Source organism: Canis lupus, chromosome 7 (assembly GCF_011100685.1).
Source record: "Canis lupus familiaris isolate Mischka breed German Shepherd chromosome 7, alternate assembly UU_Cfam_GSD_1.0, whole genome shotgun sequence".
Classification (NCBI taxonomy): Eukaryota; Metazoa; Chordata; class Mammalia; order Carnivora; family Canidae; genus Canis; species Canis lupus.
This window is the reverse complement of record NC_049228.1, coordinates 17118450-17135821: the sequence shown is the minus strand read 5'-3', so window position 1 is coordinate 17135821 and position 17372 is coordinate 17118450. Positions and strand designations below refer to the sequence as shown.

At 46.5% G+C, this 17372-nt stretch overlaps 1 protein-coding gene across 3 annotated transcripts in view; it reads left to right on the top strand.

The window, feature by feature from the left end:
- The window catches only part of COLGALT2 (collagen beta(1-O)galactosyltransferase 2), a 115597-nt gene extending 103184 nt beyond the window's left edge, over nucleotides 1-12413 (top strand). For all 3 annotated transcript variants that reach the window (XM_038542283.1, XM_038542281.1, XM_038542282.1), the window contains exons 8-12: nucleotides 772-878; nucleotides 3335-3467; nucleotides 4580-4707; nucleotides 8128-8334; nucleotides 10087-12413. In XM_038542283.1, the coding sequence (XP_038398211.1) occupies nucleotides 772-878; nucleotides 3335-3467; nucleotides 4580-4707; nucleotides 8128-8334; nucleotides 10087-10363 (852 nt within the window). In that variant the 3' untranslated portion in view covers nucleotides 10364-12413. The remainder of the gene's footprint in view (nucleotides 1-771; nucleotides 879-3334; nucleotides 3468-4579; nucleotides 4708-8127; nucleotides 8335-10086) is intronic.
- The last annotated feature ends 4959 nt before the right edge of the window (nucleotides 12414-17372 follow it).

The window sequence follows — 17372 nt, the reverse complement described above, 5'->3', positions numbered from 1 at the left end:
TGATGTGGAAATGATGCCTTTTCATTTCTTTCTTCAAGTAACCTCAAAGGGCTACTTCCAAGAGTAGGGCCCCATCTCTTTATTCTTTCAGAAAAATTTCCTTGTCTCTAGAGGAATTGAAGAATTCTGGCAACAAAGCTATTAACATTGAGATCTTGATAATTCTGTTTGGAACCTTTGGAAATGCAAGGAATGTGTTAAGACTAGATTTTTCTCATTCTTTGGATGACTTGAAGTTTATTTACAGTGGATATGAACTCTAAGAATAGCTAATATTTAGAACCCATGAGATAGGACCAGTATCACCCCAGTTTTACAGATGAGGATACTGAGGCATAGGAATTGGGCCAAGGCAAACAGTCAGTAATAGGATGTAGATCTAGGTCTGCTGATAAATCTAATACACTTGCCCAACTCTCTCCTACTTCTAAGTCTTCTATGTTTTGGGTTTAATTCACGCTTGGCCTCCTGAGAGTAACTTTTTCAACCTTCCTATCTCAAGAACAGGGCAAACATGTCTACCAACAGGCATCAGAGAAACAAAGAGAGGGTGAAGTCACTGCAGATGGCTGAGTTTCAAAAGTAATTCTGTTTGGATAACTATCATTTGACTTGATATGGAATGTAAATAAATCTTCACCACGATTTTCCCTATTTTTTCCACTCCTTATTCTAACTAAAACTTTGGTAGTTACATTTACTTAACTTTTAAAACAGCCTAAAGTAAGACCTGAATAATCTGTTTCTTTTCCTTTTTTCTTCCTGTGTTAGATCTTCATGATCAACCTGAAGCGCAGAAAGGACAGGCGGGACCGGATGTTACGCACCCTGTATGAGCAGGAGATTGATGTCAAGATTGTCGAGGCTGTGGATGGAAAGTGAGTTGGGTTTTTTCTTGAATCCTTGCAAATGTGGTTGGAGTGGGGAGGTGCCCTTTCTGACAGGGTTAGTGCTGAATGGGAGGAATCTAGTGTCATTAGAAGACAAACGCATTGTTATGATGCAGCCTACTTTGGGAAAAGCGTTATGAATCTTCACAGCATTTCAGTTAATTTCACCATGTAGAGTAGACCTGAAATCCACTCACCATCCATCCATAATGAATTATGCTGAAGGCTCACAGTGGAAGTAATTTTCCTCTTTCTCCGGGGGGTTTTTACAATGGTTGTGGTAGTTACCAGCTTTCCATGGTGTATTGGAAAGAATGCAGTTAGAGTTGCATTCAGAACCTGATTTAGAGCATAATGTCCAAACTTGGGCCACCTGAGGAAAATCAGTGAGGAAAAATGCATAATGATCTATATATCCTGTTGCGTGAGATCTTGCCATAGACTGCCTGGGCTAATCATCTTTCCCAGGAATATGGCAGGAAAGTCACAAAGGGAACTTGGTTGAATTCTTTCAAGAGTTTTGTTATTGCTGTTGTTTATTATTTTGCTTTATTTTGCTTTCCATTGCCCTTCTATTTGACACTTTATTTCAAGGTATAGATTTTTGCAAAACTTGCAGTTCCATGTTTTGTGTTAGTTTGGAATATAAAGGCTCTGAGGAGTTTGGCTAGAAGCTATTGTGAAGCTTCTTATGCCTTTTAGAGAATTTCATCAATGTTTCTCAAAATGTGGCCTGGACACCCATGTCAGAGTCTCCACGATTAAGAGAGCAGCTTCCCTGAGTTCCAGCCCAGGGCTGCTGAATCGTGATCTCTAGGGCTGGATCTGGGATTCTGCATTTAAGACGCCTCAAGGTGTTTCTGAGGTAAGGTTACCACATAAAATATAGGACACTCAGTTAAATTTGTCCCAAACATTGCACGGGCTTACTTATACTAAGAAATTATTCATTATTTATATGAAATTTAAATTTGACTGAATGTTCTGTTTTACTTGCTAAATCTGGCAATCCTGTTCTTTGGTGCACTAGAGTTTGGAAACCACTGCTTCAGATACCTAGGAGCCCAAATTTTATTTATAGGCCACATGGACCAGGGGAAACTAGTTGAATTGTGAGAATTCTTAATTTGTTTCTCATACAAGTCTCTTGTCAGATATATCATTTGCAAATATTTTCTCTCATGCTATGTGTTGTCTTTTCAATTCATGATGGTGTCATTACAAAACAAAAGTTTTTAATTTCGATGAAGTCCAATATATGTTTTTGTTGTTACTTGTGCTTTTGATGTCATATCTAAGAATCCATTGACAAATCCAAAGTCGCAAAGACTTATTTCTGTATTTCTTCTAAGAGTTTTATAGTTTTACCGCATATCTTTTCACATTGAATTTTTCTCCATTTTGAGTTAGTTTTTTATATGGTGTGAGGTAGGGATTCTAATTCCTTCTTTTACACAGTTTGAGTATCTTTGTTAAGAGATTAACCATTTGTAAAAAAGACTATTCTCCCTCCCATTGAATTGTTGTCACCCTTGTCAAAATCAATTGACTACAAACAAAAGGGTTGATTTCTATACTCTCAACTCAATTCCATTGATTATGTTAATTCCTATGTCAATACCACATTGTCATGAGGACTGTACCTTTATATGTAAGGAAGTCTGAGTCCTTTAACTTTGTTATTCCTTTACAAGATGGTTTAAGCTATTTTAGGTCCCTTGTATTTCCATATGAATTTTAGCTTGTCATTTTACACAAAAAGAGAGCTGGAATATTGATAGGAATTGCACTGAATCTGTAGATCAACTAGATAGACCTATAGTGAGTCACTTCTCTCCTGCTCACAAGCTCGTCTCTGCTACTTTTATTCTTAACTTTTTTTTTTTTTAAATTTAGGTTCAAAAGAAAGACACACATGTACACAGTTCTTTCCTGTCCTCATCCTCTCCAGTATTTAATGCTGTTAGCCACTTTCCTTCATTAGGAAATTGCTTTTTCTTTTTTAAAGATTTTATTTATTTATTCATGAGAGAGAGGCAGAGACACAGGCAGAGGGAGAAGCAGGCTCCATGCAGGTAGCCTGATGTGGGACTCAATCTCAGAATTCCAGGATCAGGCCCTGGGCCGAAGGCAGGCACTAAACAGCTGAGCCACCCAGGGATCCCCAGGAAAATACTTTTTCAAAGCTGTCAAAAAAACAGGTGATATTTAGAACTACATTGGCAATTGTGAGGCATATACCAAGTATAAGACACCCTCTTGTCTTTGCAAAACTTGCAGTGCTGCCATGAATTAACCCTGAGGAGCTCTTGAGGAGTGATAGGAAACCTGAGAAGTCTTCCCCAATGTGCAGAGGGCTCTGAGGAACATCCAGAACTCTTTCTGGCTTCTGTAGTGGGGACGTCTCAACTTGTTAATTTGCAGACATGTTCTCTGTTGTGCAGGGCACTCAACACAAGCCAGCTGAAGGCCCTGAATATTGAAATGCTACCTGGATATCGAGATCCCTACTCCTCAAGACCTCTAACTAGGGGTGAAATTGGCTGCTTTCTCAGCCACTACTCTGTCTGGAAAGAGGTAAATAATGCTTTATTTAGATATGCAGCTTTGTAATGAGGAGGATGGAGAGTGGAACTTTGTAAATGAATTAGGGCCAGATATGAAGTGAACCCATACCTGTTCTGGAAGTATGCTTGGAAGTTTCTGTTGCCTCATGTCTCCCTCTGACACAAGGCCAGCAATAAACAGGGAGAGGTAGCCTTGTGGCCACTTGGGATGGTAACAGGGGAAGATCCCCATGTTCAAGAAACCATACTCCTTTTTGGTGTGTCCTTATCCTTAGTAGGAATGCCTTATATTGCGTGCATGTAGCATGTTCTCATTTATTAAATGATTTCATACAAGAAGTCACACAGAAATCATATAAAGTGGGTCAGGAGGCATAGGCCCATTTTACCCAAGAGAAAATAATTAAATATCTGTCTAGGTAAGAAGTGGCAAAACCAGGACTTGAACCCATGGCTTAGAGATCCGACATTGATGGATGGAGGTATTGGAGTTCTTGATGAAGGGTCAGTTCCCATAAGAAAAGAGAAAGTACCTCAAGAAGGGCCCCGTGAATGCCTTCCCACTTTGACAGAGTCTATGCCTATCTTTTTTTTCCTTTAAACTCTAAATGAAATGTAATGGATACATATAAAATTAAATAGATCATAATATACAGGCCAATGGAATTTCACAAACTGAATAAACAATACAGCCATGTTAACCCACACCCAGACCAAGAAGCAGGTTACCAGCACCCTAGAAGTACCTTGTCCATATTTCCTTCTAGGGAACAGGACCCAAGGGTAAACACCATCTTGACTTCAAACAGCACAGAACAGTTTGTCTGCTTTTGTACTTCAGTTTATGTGAATGGAACCATAGGGTATTGAGGTATATCCTCTCAGTATTACATTTGTGAAATTCATCTATAACATTGCATTTAATCATAGATCATACATCCTCATTGCTGTAAACATACCCCAGTTTATCTATCCGCTCTACTGTTGGTGGCATTTGCTTAGATTCCAGTTTTGAGCTATTACATCCTATGCTACCATACTCTTGACCTTTTAATCTATGTTTATCTAATAAATAGGCATCAGACTTCTCATGGGGTCTCTTACCACTGATGACCTTTACAGGTAATTGACCGGGAGCTGGAGAAGACTCTTGTCATTGAGGACGACGTGCGCTTTGAACATCAGTTTAAGAAGAAGCTGATGAAGCTGATGGATGACATCGACCAGGCTCAGCTGGATTGGGAACTGATGTAAGTGACAAGGCAAGCTTATCCCAGAGGACTGAGAGGATTCAGTCCTTTTCAAAGGGCAATGAGCCCCATCTCCCCAGCTGATAGGACAACAGCTCATGTTTCCACTTTCTGGGTTATCTCTCCATAAAATGCCCCCAGAAACAAGAAAAGAGTGGAGAATAGGCCCTGGTTTCTCCATCTATATACTCTATGGACTGAGAAGGAAACTGTGGGAGATTCTTTGTGGTTTCTCCATCTATATACTCTATGGACTGAGAAGGAAACTGTGGGAGATTCTTTGTGAGACCGGGAGCCTGCCTGCTGCTCAAGTGTCTTCAGACTGAGCACTCATGTGAGAGCACAGCAGAAATCCCACTAGTGAAGCAACAGGTGCATGGAGAGGTGTGAAGAGAGAGGGGAGTGGCATTCGCTCAAGGGCACAAGTCCTGTGTCACACTTGAGAGCAGATTTCCTCTGTAGCCTGACAGGATGGGGGCTGAGAGTGCCATTCTTGGGAAGGGGAGCGTGCAAACAATAATAACACTGAGCTGCGTTTGATGGAGGGTCAGAGACTGTCATAGGAAAACCAGGCTTACAGGGTAATGCTGGTTGCGAACTGACATTTAGTTAATGCTCTGAGAGCTGTCTCTGGGAATTAAATCTCTGTTTCTGTTTCTGTCTTTCTCTCCTCCCCCTGCCCCTCTCCCCCATCTCTTTCTCCCTCTCCCTCTCTCTTTCATTTTCTTTTTAAACCAAATGACACTTTATCCTTCTCTCCAATGAGGCAGAATGTTCCCAAGCATTATGTACACTTCCCAGCTGTGTGTCAAAGGCAATTTCATCAAATCAGAGCCCATTCCTTTGGAGTGGCCGCAGCAGACCAGCTGTCCCTACTCCTCCCATCCTCCTAGGGAAAGTTAACTATGGGTCCAGGTGGAATACTTGTTCTCTCAGAAAACATACCATTCTGAGCCCAAAAGAAACCTAGTAATGGCTCAACTAATCCACGGGGAATAGACCCAGAAATCAGTACTGTGTAGTAAAAAGAGACTGGCTCCCTGTCAGATGTCAGCCATGTGATTAGACTCTGCACTGTCCCTCAGGATCCTTGTTTGTTCTTATAAACCTCCAGAAGTCCTACACCTCAGTCTGAGTCTATAGCTCTGCAGCCTGTGGCTACACCTCACAAGCGTGGAGCCTGGAAGCCATTTTACACTCACATAACCCGCAAAGGCAACTTTGACGTAAGCCTTGGAATCAGACGACTCAACTTGGGGAGTCTAAGGCTTCTGATTGGCACATGTCCTTGTCCACTTGTGGTTTAGCTGGTGCATTTCTTGGGACAAATTACCAACACATCCAAGAAAGCACAATGATCGGATAAGGATATGAATATAGGGAACGATAGGGACACAGAAACAAAAATCTTTCCTAAATTTCACAGATTGCCAAGTCCAAATATTCCACTGATATCAATTATGTAAAGAATGACAGTGGTTTCAAATTTTTCACCTTTTCCTTTCCTTTTTTTTTTTTTTTTTTTTTTTTTTTTTGAGCATGAGTGGGGGTGGGGATGGGGGTGGAGGGACAGAGAAGAGTCTTAAGAACAGTCTTAAGCAGACTCTATTGCTTAACACAAAGCCCGATGCAGGGCTCCATCTCATGTTCCTGAGATCATGATGTGAACCAAAATCAAGAGTGTATCGTTTAACCAACTCAGCTACCCAACTACCCTTCATGTGTCTCTTTCTAAAATTAAAGTTACTGAAGCTCAAAACATGAAAGCTGATAAACTGTCCATGCCAGCTATGTTAGATTTCTCCAGAAAAGGAAATAGTAAATAGGAAGAGTAGAACAAGCCACTGGAATCATCTAGGGCAGTGCTATCCAATAGGGATATCACATGAGCCACATATGTCATTTAAAATTTTCCAGTGATCCTATTCAAATGGTAAAAAATACATTAGGTGAATTTAATAATACATTTTATTTACTCCGACACCACTAAATATTATTACTTTAAAGTGTAATCCATATTTAACATGTAATCAATAATCAATCGATAGTCTATGTGGTTTTGTTTTTGTGTTTTATTTTTTTAAGTTTTTCTTTTTTCTTTCTTTTAGAGGGAGAGGGGTGTGGGCAAGGGGAGGGAGAGAGAGAACCTTAGGTAGGCTCCACACCCAGCATGGAGCCCAACACAGGGCTTGATCTCACAGCACTGAGATCATGACCTGAGCCAAAATCAAGTCAGACACTAAACCAACTGAGCCACCCAGGTGCCCCTACGTTTTTTTCTATCCTCTCTAACATCCAGTATGTATTTTATGCTTACAACATATTTCAATCTAATCTAGATGCTAAGTTTTCAACTGCTTAAATAAACTGTAGTCCTACGGAAACAGTTTTGTTTAATGGAAAAAATATTTTACACATCTTCAGTTTTCTTTTAAAATTTCTAGCCACATGTCAAATGCTCAGTGGGAGTTTCTCTTCCACTTGATGGTACATGAGAGAGATTCAGACTCTGTAGTCTCAAGGGACAGTGGCTGAGAGGATCTGTGTTTGATTCCTGAGAAGGTGAACAATGACTTATTCTACAAATCGTGGGATGTTTTGACAAGAGGAATCCTTTAACTGTTGAATGAGATCATTTTAAGACAAAATAGAGGAAGTCAGCTTTGCCTCCAGGCAGGAAGCCCTTACCTCCTCAACTTGCTCCAGGAAAGTAGAAGACAGACAAGTTCCAGACAAAAGTGAGGGATCATAGATCCACGGGTAGCCTGTGGGAACACTGGAATGGCGGAGGGTATATCCTGTGTCCGAGGAGGAAAGGACCAGCCTGGGTGCTTTTCTTAGAACAAAGGGCAGAGCTTAGTTGCGCTTGAGGAAGAGAAAGCCAGGCAGGCTTTGTCACTCATTCTCCCCAGGAAGGACCCCCTTGGGGCCACCGGGTTCCTTGGTCTTTTACCACAGACTGTTTCTCTCCCACATCCTTTTTTGTCAGCATCTGGAGGGCTGCCCCAAAGAACATCAGACACTGAGACTCTAGAGACTTGAAAACTCAGGATCTCACATCTGGCCCTTTTTTTTTTTTTTTTTTGTCTACTTCCAACCTCTGTAAACACAGCTGGCAGTCCCTTGCCATCTTTGCAAAAATGATCCAAGTGATCTTTTAGTTATAATTTGACTTCCAGGCTGGAGGCCTGTGCTAGACAAGAGCAGTTGGGATGTTGATAAATGGAGCCAGCAAAGTGGCCCCGTTCATGGCAGATGACAGTCATAGTGGGTGGATGGGGCGTGCTCTGTGGTGGGATACTTTGGATGTTAGACGCCGTTGGTCCAAGCTTTCAAGAACTATCTGCAAACCCATGCTCGGTTCTTACAGATGTCTAATATTCACATGGGAGTGTTTCTCCTCTGTCTGCTTCCTTTTAGCTACATCGGTAGGAAGAGGATGCAGGTGAAGGAGCCAGAGAAAGCAGTGCCCAATGTGGGAAATCTGGTCGAAGCCGACTACTCCTACTGGACTCTGGGCTATGTCATCTCTCTGGAAGGAGCACAGAAACTGGTTGGAGCCGATCCTTTTGGGAAGATGCTGCCAGTGGACGAGTTCCTGCCAATCATGTACAACAAGCATCCTGTGTGAGTCTCCCTGCACTGCCTGCCTGGCATGGGAACCCCCCAATCCCTGCTCATATATTATGGTACTCAGTTTCTTGGCAGTACATGGTAGTTTCTAAAGCTGTACTCCTTTCCTCAATGATCTTTCCAGAATCATGACTCAGAGAGGCTGACCTGAGTGTAATGATTACCCCCTTATACAGAAGGGGAAGCCGAGGCAGAAACGGTGAATCTTTCATAGGGGTCTTCTGTAATACCCAGTATGTAGTTTAACTGGACATAAGATGCTCGGTCCTCTCCTGGTTTTTCACCTTTTTTTGGTAAACTTGTACACCTGGAGTTGAAGGCCATCTTCCTGAGCACCTTAAAGTTTTCAGTTCAGTTCACTTCTCAGTCCACTGGGGATGCTTGTTGGCCTGGCAAGGGCCCCCCTCTTCGCAGAGCTCACAGTCTGGTCAGGAATTCAGACTTGTGAACAGTCCTCGTGATGGCTGTGACACCTGCAGTCACTGAGGTGTGTTAGAGGCTCAGGAAGGGTGGAAGTGGCCTTTGAGTGGGGCATCTCTGGAAGAAGGCAGGACGATGCTCAGGGTTCCCATAACACCGGAGCTTACTCTAAGCTAGCATTGTTCGAAGGGTATGGAGGTTGGTGGCTTACCTGTCCGTCTCCCCAGTAACCTGTGAGCCCATTGAGGCAGGAAGAGTCTCACAACCCTGTGTCCTTAGAGCCTCGTCCAAACTCTACACATAATAGCTTCTCAATCAATGAGTCCTAAATTCATTAAGGAACAGGAAACCAGGTTCTAGCCTCTGCTCCTTCTCTCAGTTGCCGGGTGATCTCCTTACTAGATGGGCTTTATCTGAGTGGTTGAGAATTCCTGTCCTGCGTCTCGTTCATTTTGTCTCCTGTCCTCAGTTGGAGCTAGCTCCTCACCCTCTTCGATACAACTGACTTTGTATCTGCGTCCTCACAGGAACAGGGAGGCCAACCACCATCCTTGTAACAGAAGGGAAACTGACACCCACGGAGCACTGACTGAGCTAGGGGCGGAGCAGACCACTCGTATAATCTGCGCAGGAGCCTGGGGGAGGGAGGGGAGGCCGAGTCACTGTCCCCTTTATACCCACAGGGAGGAGGGATGCAAAGCCAAGTTGGCATGCCTCCAAGCCTACACTGTGTCACTTATCCCACCCCTGCTGCTCAGATCTCAACTAATTTATTAATCCAGGAACAGGGCATCTTCCACAAAGTGATCACATTTATCTATTGTTATGTTCCACTCAGCTTTTAGAGTAAGACCTAAAATTCATCTTTTAAACAAGTCTATCCAAATATAACAGAACTATCCTGACCTTTCTCTTTGTGTGTTTGTTTAGATCATCTAGAAGCTGTTTTTTTTTTTTTTAAGATTTTATTTATTTATTCATGAGAAACACAGAGAGAGAGAGAGAGGCAGAGACACAGGCAGAGGGAGAAGCAGGCTCCCCATGGAGATCCTGATGTGGGACTTGATCCCAGGACCCTGGGGTCACGACCTAAGCCGAAGGCAGACGCTCAACCACTGAGCCACCCCAGGGGCCCCTCCTCTGAAGGCTTTTAAAGAAATTTTTATTGTGTTTGTAGACTAAACTTTTCCACAAAGGACACAACTTTAAAAATAATCGAAGGCATCCATGCCAGTGTAAGAGACAACCAGCAGGACCCCTCTGCTCTTTTCCTCTGTTCTCTAAATGTCCTACCCTCTCACGCACCCATATACCTCTTGTTTGCAGAGCTGAGTACAAGGAGTATTATGAATCCAGGGACCTAAAAGCCTTCTCTGCCGAACCCTTGCTCATCTACCCCACACACTACACGGGCCAGCCGGGGTATCTGAGTGACACAGAGACCTCGACCATCTGGGACAATGAGACAGTGGCCACCGATTGGGATAGGACCCATTCCTGGAAGTCCCGGAAGCAAAGTCACATCCACCGCAACGCCAAGAACACAGAGGCCCTGCCGTCGCCAACCTCCGTGGACACTGTGCCTTCGAAGGATGAGCTATGAAGCCTCCAAGGGGGAATTCACCACCCTTGATTTTTCTAACGGGCTATTCATCTGTTTGCTCCAGTTTCTTTTAGTGGCCCCCGTCATCTAATCAAAGTGGTCTACTGTGATTGAGCAAAATTAATATATTCTTGACAGGGGAGGATAAGAGGGAAACTTAACCCAAATTTCCTAGGATGGCTAGAAGATCAATTTCCTGGCAACCATCGAGACAAACCCCAATCCAGATACCTAGCCCCTCAGTGTATTATCCATATGCTACTGCTTCCCACATTAAGAATGAACAGTATGGCCCAGACACTCACCCCTGAGGAAGGTAGTCGCATCTGTAAGTGGGCAAGCAAGGCAGCCGAGCCAACCGGATCACATCCATTGGTCTCGGGCCTGTTTTCTATCATAAGTGTGACCTTGAAAACTTGTGCACCTAACAAGTTTATAGGTCAGGGGGACCAGATCATTTAAGATCAAATTAATTTGGGCTTCGGTTTAAAGGAATTCTGTGATGAGCCGAAGCGAGCTGTTCATCGTAGTCCTCGTTATCCAATAGGGATGAGTATTTGGGTCTGTCTGAGACTTGGCCTTTGACTATCATGGCGATTGAAGCTCTCATCATGAGGCATCAAGTTTGCCATGTGGGTAGAGTTTAGTAGATATTTGAAGGTTTGTGTAGATATTGGAGGAAAAAAGAACTCAGACTTTGGCCTTTTACTGTGGTCACTCGAGTTCAGATGCTCTATTTATGAAGAGAAATTTAATATATAAGGGGATTCGGGCCGGTGTCTAACTTCTGTCCCAGGGGTCACTGTGCCTCTGTGGCCTGCCACACTCTCCCCTTCACGCCTGAGGCTGGGCGTGAATTGTGAGTGTGAGTTTTATGAGTCACTGCTAAGAGGCAGAGCGCATTTTCAGGCCAGCAACTGTCCTTGCCTGGATCTTTCGTTCTATTTTGAATTATTTATTCTACAAAATGTGGGGGAAATATCTGTAGGATTGGGCATAGAAACAGATTCTTCAAGCTTTCCTAGCACCCTGGGGAGTAGTGAGTGTGAGATCTGGTTCTCTTGCATTTCCCAGCCTGGCTCTTCCAGGGAGGCCTGTTGAGTGGGAGAGTCTCACCATCTGGAAACAAATGCTCTTCCATTTCGGATGACAGAACTTGCTCAGAAATAATGGACCGATCAACTGATTGAGGCCAACAACCAGGGAAGCTCTCGGAGCCAGCATCCCAGGCAGAGGACCTCTCTGCTTTCCTCATGGATTGATTTTCCGGAAGGTGCAGTGTTGGGCTACCTTCTGTGCCAATTCCACAATCTGTGATGCTCAAGATCTCTCATGATGCTTCGCCTCAGGTTTGTGTTCGCCCGCCTGCAAGCAGTAAAACTCTGCTTCCAGAAATACCCTCCCCACACACTCCTCCCCGGGCTTCACGCCTTGGAGCAGAGCTCCCGGGCAGGGTTGCTGGGTAAACCCAGCCCCGCTCCCTGGTGACACCCCCAGGCCGCAGGACAGCAAGGCCACTCGCCTTCCACACCACACCAGCCTCGGCTTCCTTCTTGACTCACTGTCCATATTCTTCCGCATTGACTAGGAGGCAGGGAGGCTGAGGAAGGGGATCTCAGCCCACTTCAGTCTTTACTGCTTAGACATACCTGTCAGAGCCTCTTTTTCTTTTCTAAAAAAACAAAACAAAACAAAACAAAAAAACAAAAAAGAGCATCTGGGGAGCTAGTGAAAAACCCTTAGGTGATCTCCAAGGTTTCCTTGGGTATTTTTGAATTTTGTTTGCATATTTGAGTGTGTGCAAGTGTGCCTGACTTTCATGATGTATTTTTTTTAATAGGGTCGGAGGTGGTCGGGAGGTTGCGGGTGGAGAAAGATTGAATTGACTTTTGTGTGGTTTTGTTTAGTGGAGAATTTTTTTTTTCCCTTTTACTGTCAGCTGGTCTGATGGGTTTATGAATTCTCATTCTTAAAAGATATTGGTCTTAAATTCTAGAATTTTAGATTAGGACTGTTCTACTGTGAATAAAGTTCTGGCTCCGTTAGCCCAGCCTTTGCTTCCGCCTGCTTGGGTCTGGGATCTCAAGCAGCGCTGTTTTGTTGTGAACATTGTGCTCTGCACACCGCGTTTGTTTTTAAAAAGCCGTCTCTTCAACAATCCAGGGGTTCCTTGACCTCATTTACTTCCTGTCTCCACTCTAGTCTTAAGTCGTGACATTTGCCCTTAGCAGTGTCAGTGGCCTTTATCTCCGGCTGTGGCACCTGCTCTTTGCCTCTGGAAGTTAAACCCTGTCTGGAACCCCCACCTGGATCCATCTCTGGATCTTGGGATCCAAGGTGGGACCTTCTGAACGATGAGCTTGACTTTAGCAGTGCTGGTGCTGCTGAGCATGGACTGAGCACCTAGGACTTGCAGAGGCCACACTGCATGGGCCCTGCTTTGGGTTCCCTGGGGCGTGCTGCAGGAACTCCGGAGGACAGGAAAGAGCCGGCATCGCAGCATCCTACACTGTCTATCGTGCTATGTCATTTCAGGGAGGAGAAACGATAAACTACTTGCCTTCTAGAGATCTTTGTGAAAAATTAAAAAAAAAAAATAGCTCAACATTGTGATTGTTCACTGACTGGCTCTGCCAACATTGACCACTGGCCAGTGCCAGTGGAGCTTCCAGTTCTGCACTAGGGCCGAGGATGTCGGAGGCCATGGGTGCTGCTCACCCCCATAGTGAACAAGAAAGGGTGGTCACCAACCTTCCTGTCCAGTGGGAGTTGTTGTTTTAGCCTGCTGGGTGGAGGTGGGTAAGTGGAATCATTTTCTGGGCTATGGAAAATCAGGAGTCCCCAGTGGGAGGGTGGCAAGGAAAGGCCCATCTTGTATTATTGTGCTATAGGTGAGACTCACCATTCATTGAGAGATGCCGTCCAAGACTATAGGACTGTATCCTGGGGAGGAAAAAAAAAAAAAAAAAGGAGCGAGAGAGAATCCATGTTGGCCTCTGTGACCCCTTGAATTTCAGATCAAGCCTCCCCCAACCAGATGGGAGCATGGCCCTATTTCAGGCCCTGTGCTGGACACTAAGATGCTCAGAGGATGAGGGAAGTTCCCCACTGCTGGAGGCTCCACAGTCCAGGGGAGCAGCCACCCAAGCAGGAAGGCTTTGTTTCAGGGACAGGAACAAAATGGGCTACAGGACCTCAGAGAACCCGGTTCTGCTGAGGAAGACTGATGGGCAGCTTTGTTGGGAAGGTGGCCGGGAAGGTGACAGTTGTGTTGGCTTTGGGGACATGAATGAGCCTTCAAAAGAAGGAGGAGGGTTGAGTATGGTGGGTGGGGATGCTTTCTAGGCACTGAGAAGGGGCTGGGAAGGGGCCTGCTGGGGAGTGATGGGGGCCTGGAGGTTCTGAGAAGTCGGGGTTGTGTTGGGGTTGGTGACAGGAAATAAGATTGAGACCCGATCACAATGACAAGGTAAGTCAGCTACCCTTCCTCCCTGGGTTATCACCTGTCACGAATGAAGAGAACTTTGTTTCTGGGAGAATTCTTGGTTACTTTCCTGACAGATATGCGGAGGTTTCCAGTAAAACACTGGTGTCTAAAACAAGAGAAGTTCCCCTTCAGCTACAAATTCGAGGATCTTTTTCCCTAATGGTGATGAAATAAAGTGTAAAATAAAGAGAAGTCTTCCCAAAAGGCTTCTACAATGTGCTTTTGAGACATTCTCCCCAAGTAAACAGAGTGGGAGAGAAACGATCCAGAAGTGATAGCTACGAGCGGGGTGCCGGGGAGGCTCAGTAGGCCGAGCACCCAGCTCTTGAGCTCGGCTCAGGTCTTGATCTTATGGTTGTGAGTTGGGTGTGGAGCCTACCTTACAAAAAAAAAAAAAAAGTGTTACCCATGACTGACAAGTAACCAATTCACTGAAGAGTTAACTAATGACAAAGTGAGGGTCAAAATGAGGCTAGTCATTTGATAAGAAAATAGCATGTCACGGTGACAAAGGAACCCAGGAACAGGCAGCCTTGGAAATAATCGCTATGCCCATGTTTTATGTTTGTGGGGAAGTTTGTAATTTTAGAAAGAACCTTCCCTCCCAGGATGTTCTGATTAAACGTGGTAGAGGGAGGAGGACCAGGACCACGAAGGGGCAGTGGCACATGAGGAGGCCTGTGGGTGAGCCGACTGACGACGGCCTTGAGTCAACGCAGCGCAGTGGGACAAGGATCAAGAGTCTGACTCAGGGTGGCCAGGAAGTCCTTTTTGCCTCATTGGAAAAGACAGAAGTAACGCTGGTGGGGTTTAGTGCATTATCGTAGATTACACAGAAAACGGTGCCTCCTCCTCTCAGGAGCTCAGACAAGAGGCTGTGGCTGGAATCACAGCCTGAAGAGTTGAGGTGAACTTTCAGGAAGAATTTATGGACAGAATCCTTCAACACTAAATAGGATCCCAAGGCAAGTAACTCCATTAAAATGTGCTATTGGGCTGGAGAATGGCTCCCTTCTGCTCTGTGAATTTACCTAAAATGGCCCATATTTTTGCTTCCATCCGTAGCTGTATTAATTCTTGGGATGATCTTTGCTCGGGTCGCTTGGCTGACACCAGCTGAGCCGCACCAGCCCAAAGCTATCCTCCCATCTGCCCGCAAAGAGGGTGGAAAGAATGAAGGATCACCTCTGCACATTGGTTTCTCTTCATTTTTAATTTGCTAGGTTTGTTTTTATGTCCCTCCCTGTAGTTTCTCGGGCTCGGCTGCCGCTGGAATGGGCGTTTTAATAAAATCTCACGTTGGAGTAATTCCAAGGCCTGCAGAGCTGACTCGCAGCCCCCGCAGCCCCCGCGGGTCCAGAGGCGGCTCCTCTGGGGTGGCCCGTCCTGGCGGAGGCTGGTCACACGCTGGAGAATTTGATCAGAGCGTGGTGGCAGCGCACTGAGGTCTTCAGAAGAGCTCAGAAAATAACGGCAAAGCGTCCTCTCCCAAAAGAGACCCGGCAGTTTAGGGAGGCCCCCCATGCGCCACCCCGGGCAGGAGCTGAGGTGTCTAAGTGTTGATGGTGTGACCTGCAGAGTCTCGGCTGCTTTGAAAACCGCTGGCCCTTAGGGACGCCCGGGGGCTCAGCAATCAAGTGCCTGCCTTCGGCCTGGGGCGGGATCCTAGAGACCCGGGTTCGAGTCCCGCGTCGGGCTCCCTGCATGGAGCCTGCTTCTCCCTCTGCCTGTGTCTCTGCCTCTCTCTCTCTCTCATGAATAAATAAATAAAATCTTAAAAAAAAAAAAACCCACCGGTCTTGATGTGAAGACTTGCGGAGGCTATTATGTCCAGGCTGGGCCCAGGGAGGAAGCGAGGGTGGGGGACAGGGAGTTTGAGGGGAGAGGGAAGAGGGGCCTCCAGGGCGGCTCCGAGAGCCCAGGCGGGAAGTGCAAGGACAGAGCAACTGAGGCCAAGTCCAGGCCTCGGGAGAGAAAGTGAGGCTGGAGGCCCTGCCAGAGAGAGGAGGGAGAGGCCCAGATGGAGAAACCAGACAAGGGGGCTTGGGGCGGAGGTGGCAGCCGGGCCGCAGGGGTCGGGCGCCTGTGGGACGGCAGCACCTCGCCAGGTGCATGACCCGGGCCATGGGCGCGGGGGAGAGCGGGCCCAGGTGAGCACAGAGGAGGGAGCAGGGGAGCGGGCCTGCTGGGGGGACACTGCCCGACGGCAGAGGGAATCAGGGGAGCCCCCCCCCCCCCGTGTGCTGGCCCAGCTCCTTCCCGGGGGGTGGGGTGCCCTCTGTTCAGACAGGGCCCCTTCACCCCGGCTGCTCCGTCGGAAGCCGGGCCTGCAGGTGGGCAAGGCCAAGGGCCCACCGCCTGCGCCCGAGCTGCGCCGCTGCCGGGTGGCCTCCCCGGGGGCCTGCGCCTGCGATGGAAGGCTGCCCCGCCGGCCGGGCTCCCCCCAGGCCCCACGTCCCAGATGAGGCAGCAGCTAAAGTAAGTGACCCAGGTGGTGAGGGGCCTGGGCGCGCTCTCCAGCTCCACGCAACGCTTCGCGTGCAGGGTGTGCCCCGTTCTCACTAACACCCCACGCGCCCACCTCGGTCTCTCTCTCACAGAGCCCAACGTGCAACAGAGCTTGCACTACCAACCCCAAGGCTAACGTCCCACCTGCGAAATATCATGTGTGATTAGTGGCCAAACCGAGTCCTTGGGTGCCTGGGTGTCAGCGTATAAACGAGGGTCGCAGATCTACGTCTGGGAGCGAGCTAACCGTCTCATTTAGGATGCTTCTCTCATTTTGAGAATGGTACCTTGCTTTCTTTTTTTTAAATGGCTGCAGCAATCCAGAAAGTTTATTCACTTTTTAAAAATTAGATTTATTGGTACCCAAGAACTTGGAACTGTGCCACAAATGGTTGCTTTGCACTTAAACAGTGGTGGGAATAAAAATGATTGCTTCTGAGAAGCCTGAGATAAAGGCCTTGGGGACTGAGAGCTGGCTTACAGGGAGGCTGAGCCTGGTTCCAGTGCCCCTGGATGGCACCCAAGCCCGGGTCACGTCCACTCCTCCAACTCTGTGTCCAGTTGGTGCTCTTTGCAGGGGACTCTTCCCTAGCTGCCACCCCAGCCCCCCGTTGTGTAGGAGAGCAAGTTCATGGACCAGAAATGGATTCCAGTCCTAGCTGGGGATCTAACTTACTAGGTCATCCTGATCCTTATGGCTTTGCTTCCTCATCTGTGAGATGGGGTAATGCCCAGGAAAGCAGGTAGCTGTGCTCGGACCCGCAGCAGGACATTCCCTGGAGACTTTAAAGAAACGACCAGATGCCCATCGAACCAAGACGGCTTGTGTGAATTCTCATCATCAGAAGGCTGGGGATGGAGCCAACAGACCCCAGGCATTCTCTCCTGTTCCATGTGGAAGCATATATGTCAAGAGAGCTTTCCGAATTCAGTGCCCAGCCCAGTGTGACATGCACACAGTGGGGTTCTGATAATTTAGAGCTTTGCCCCTAATTTTGGGCCACTGACTTGACG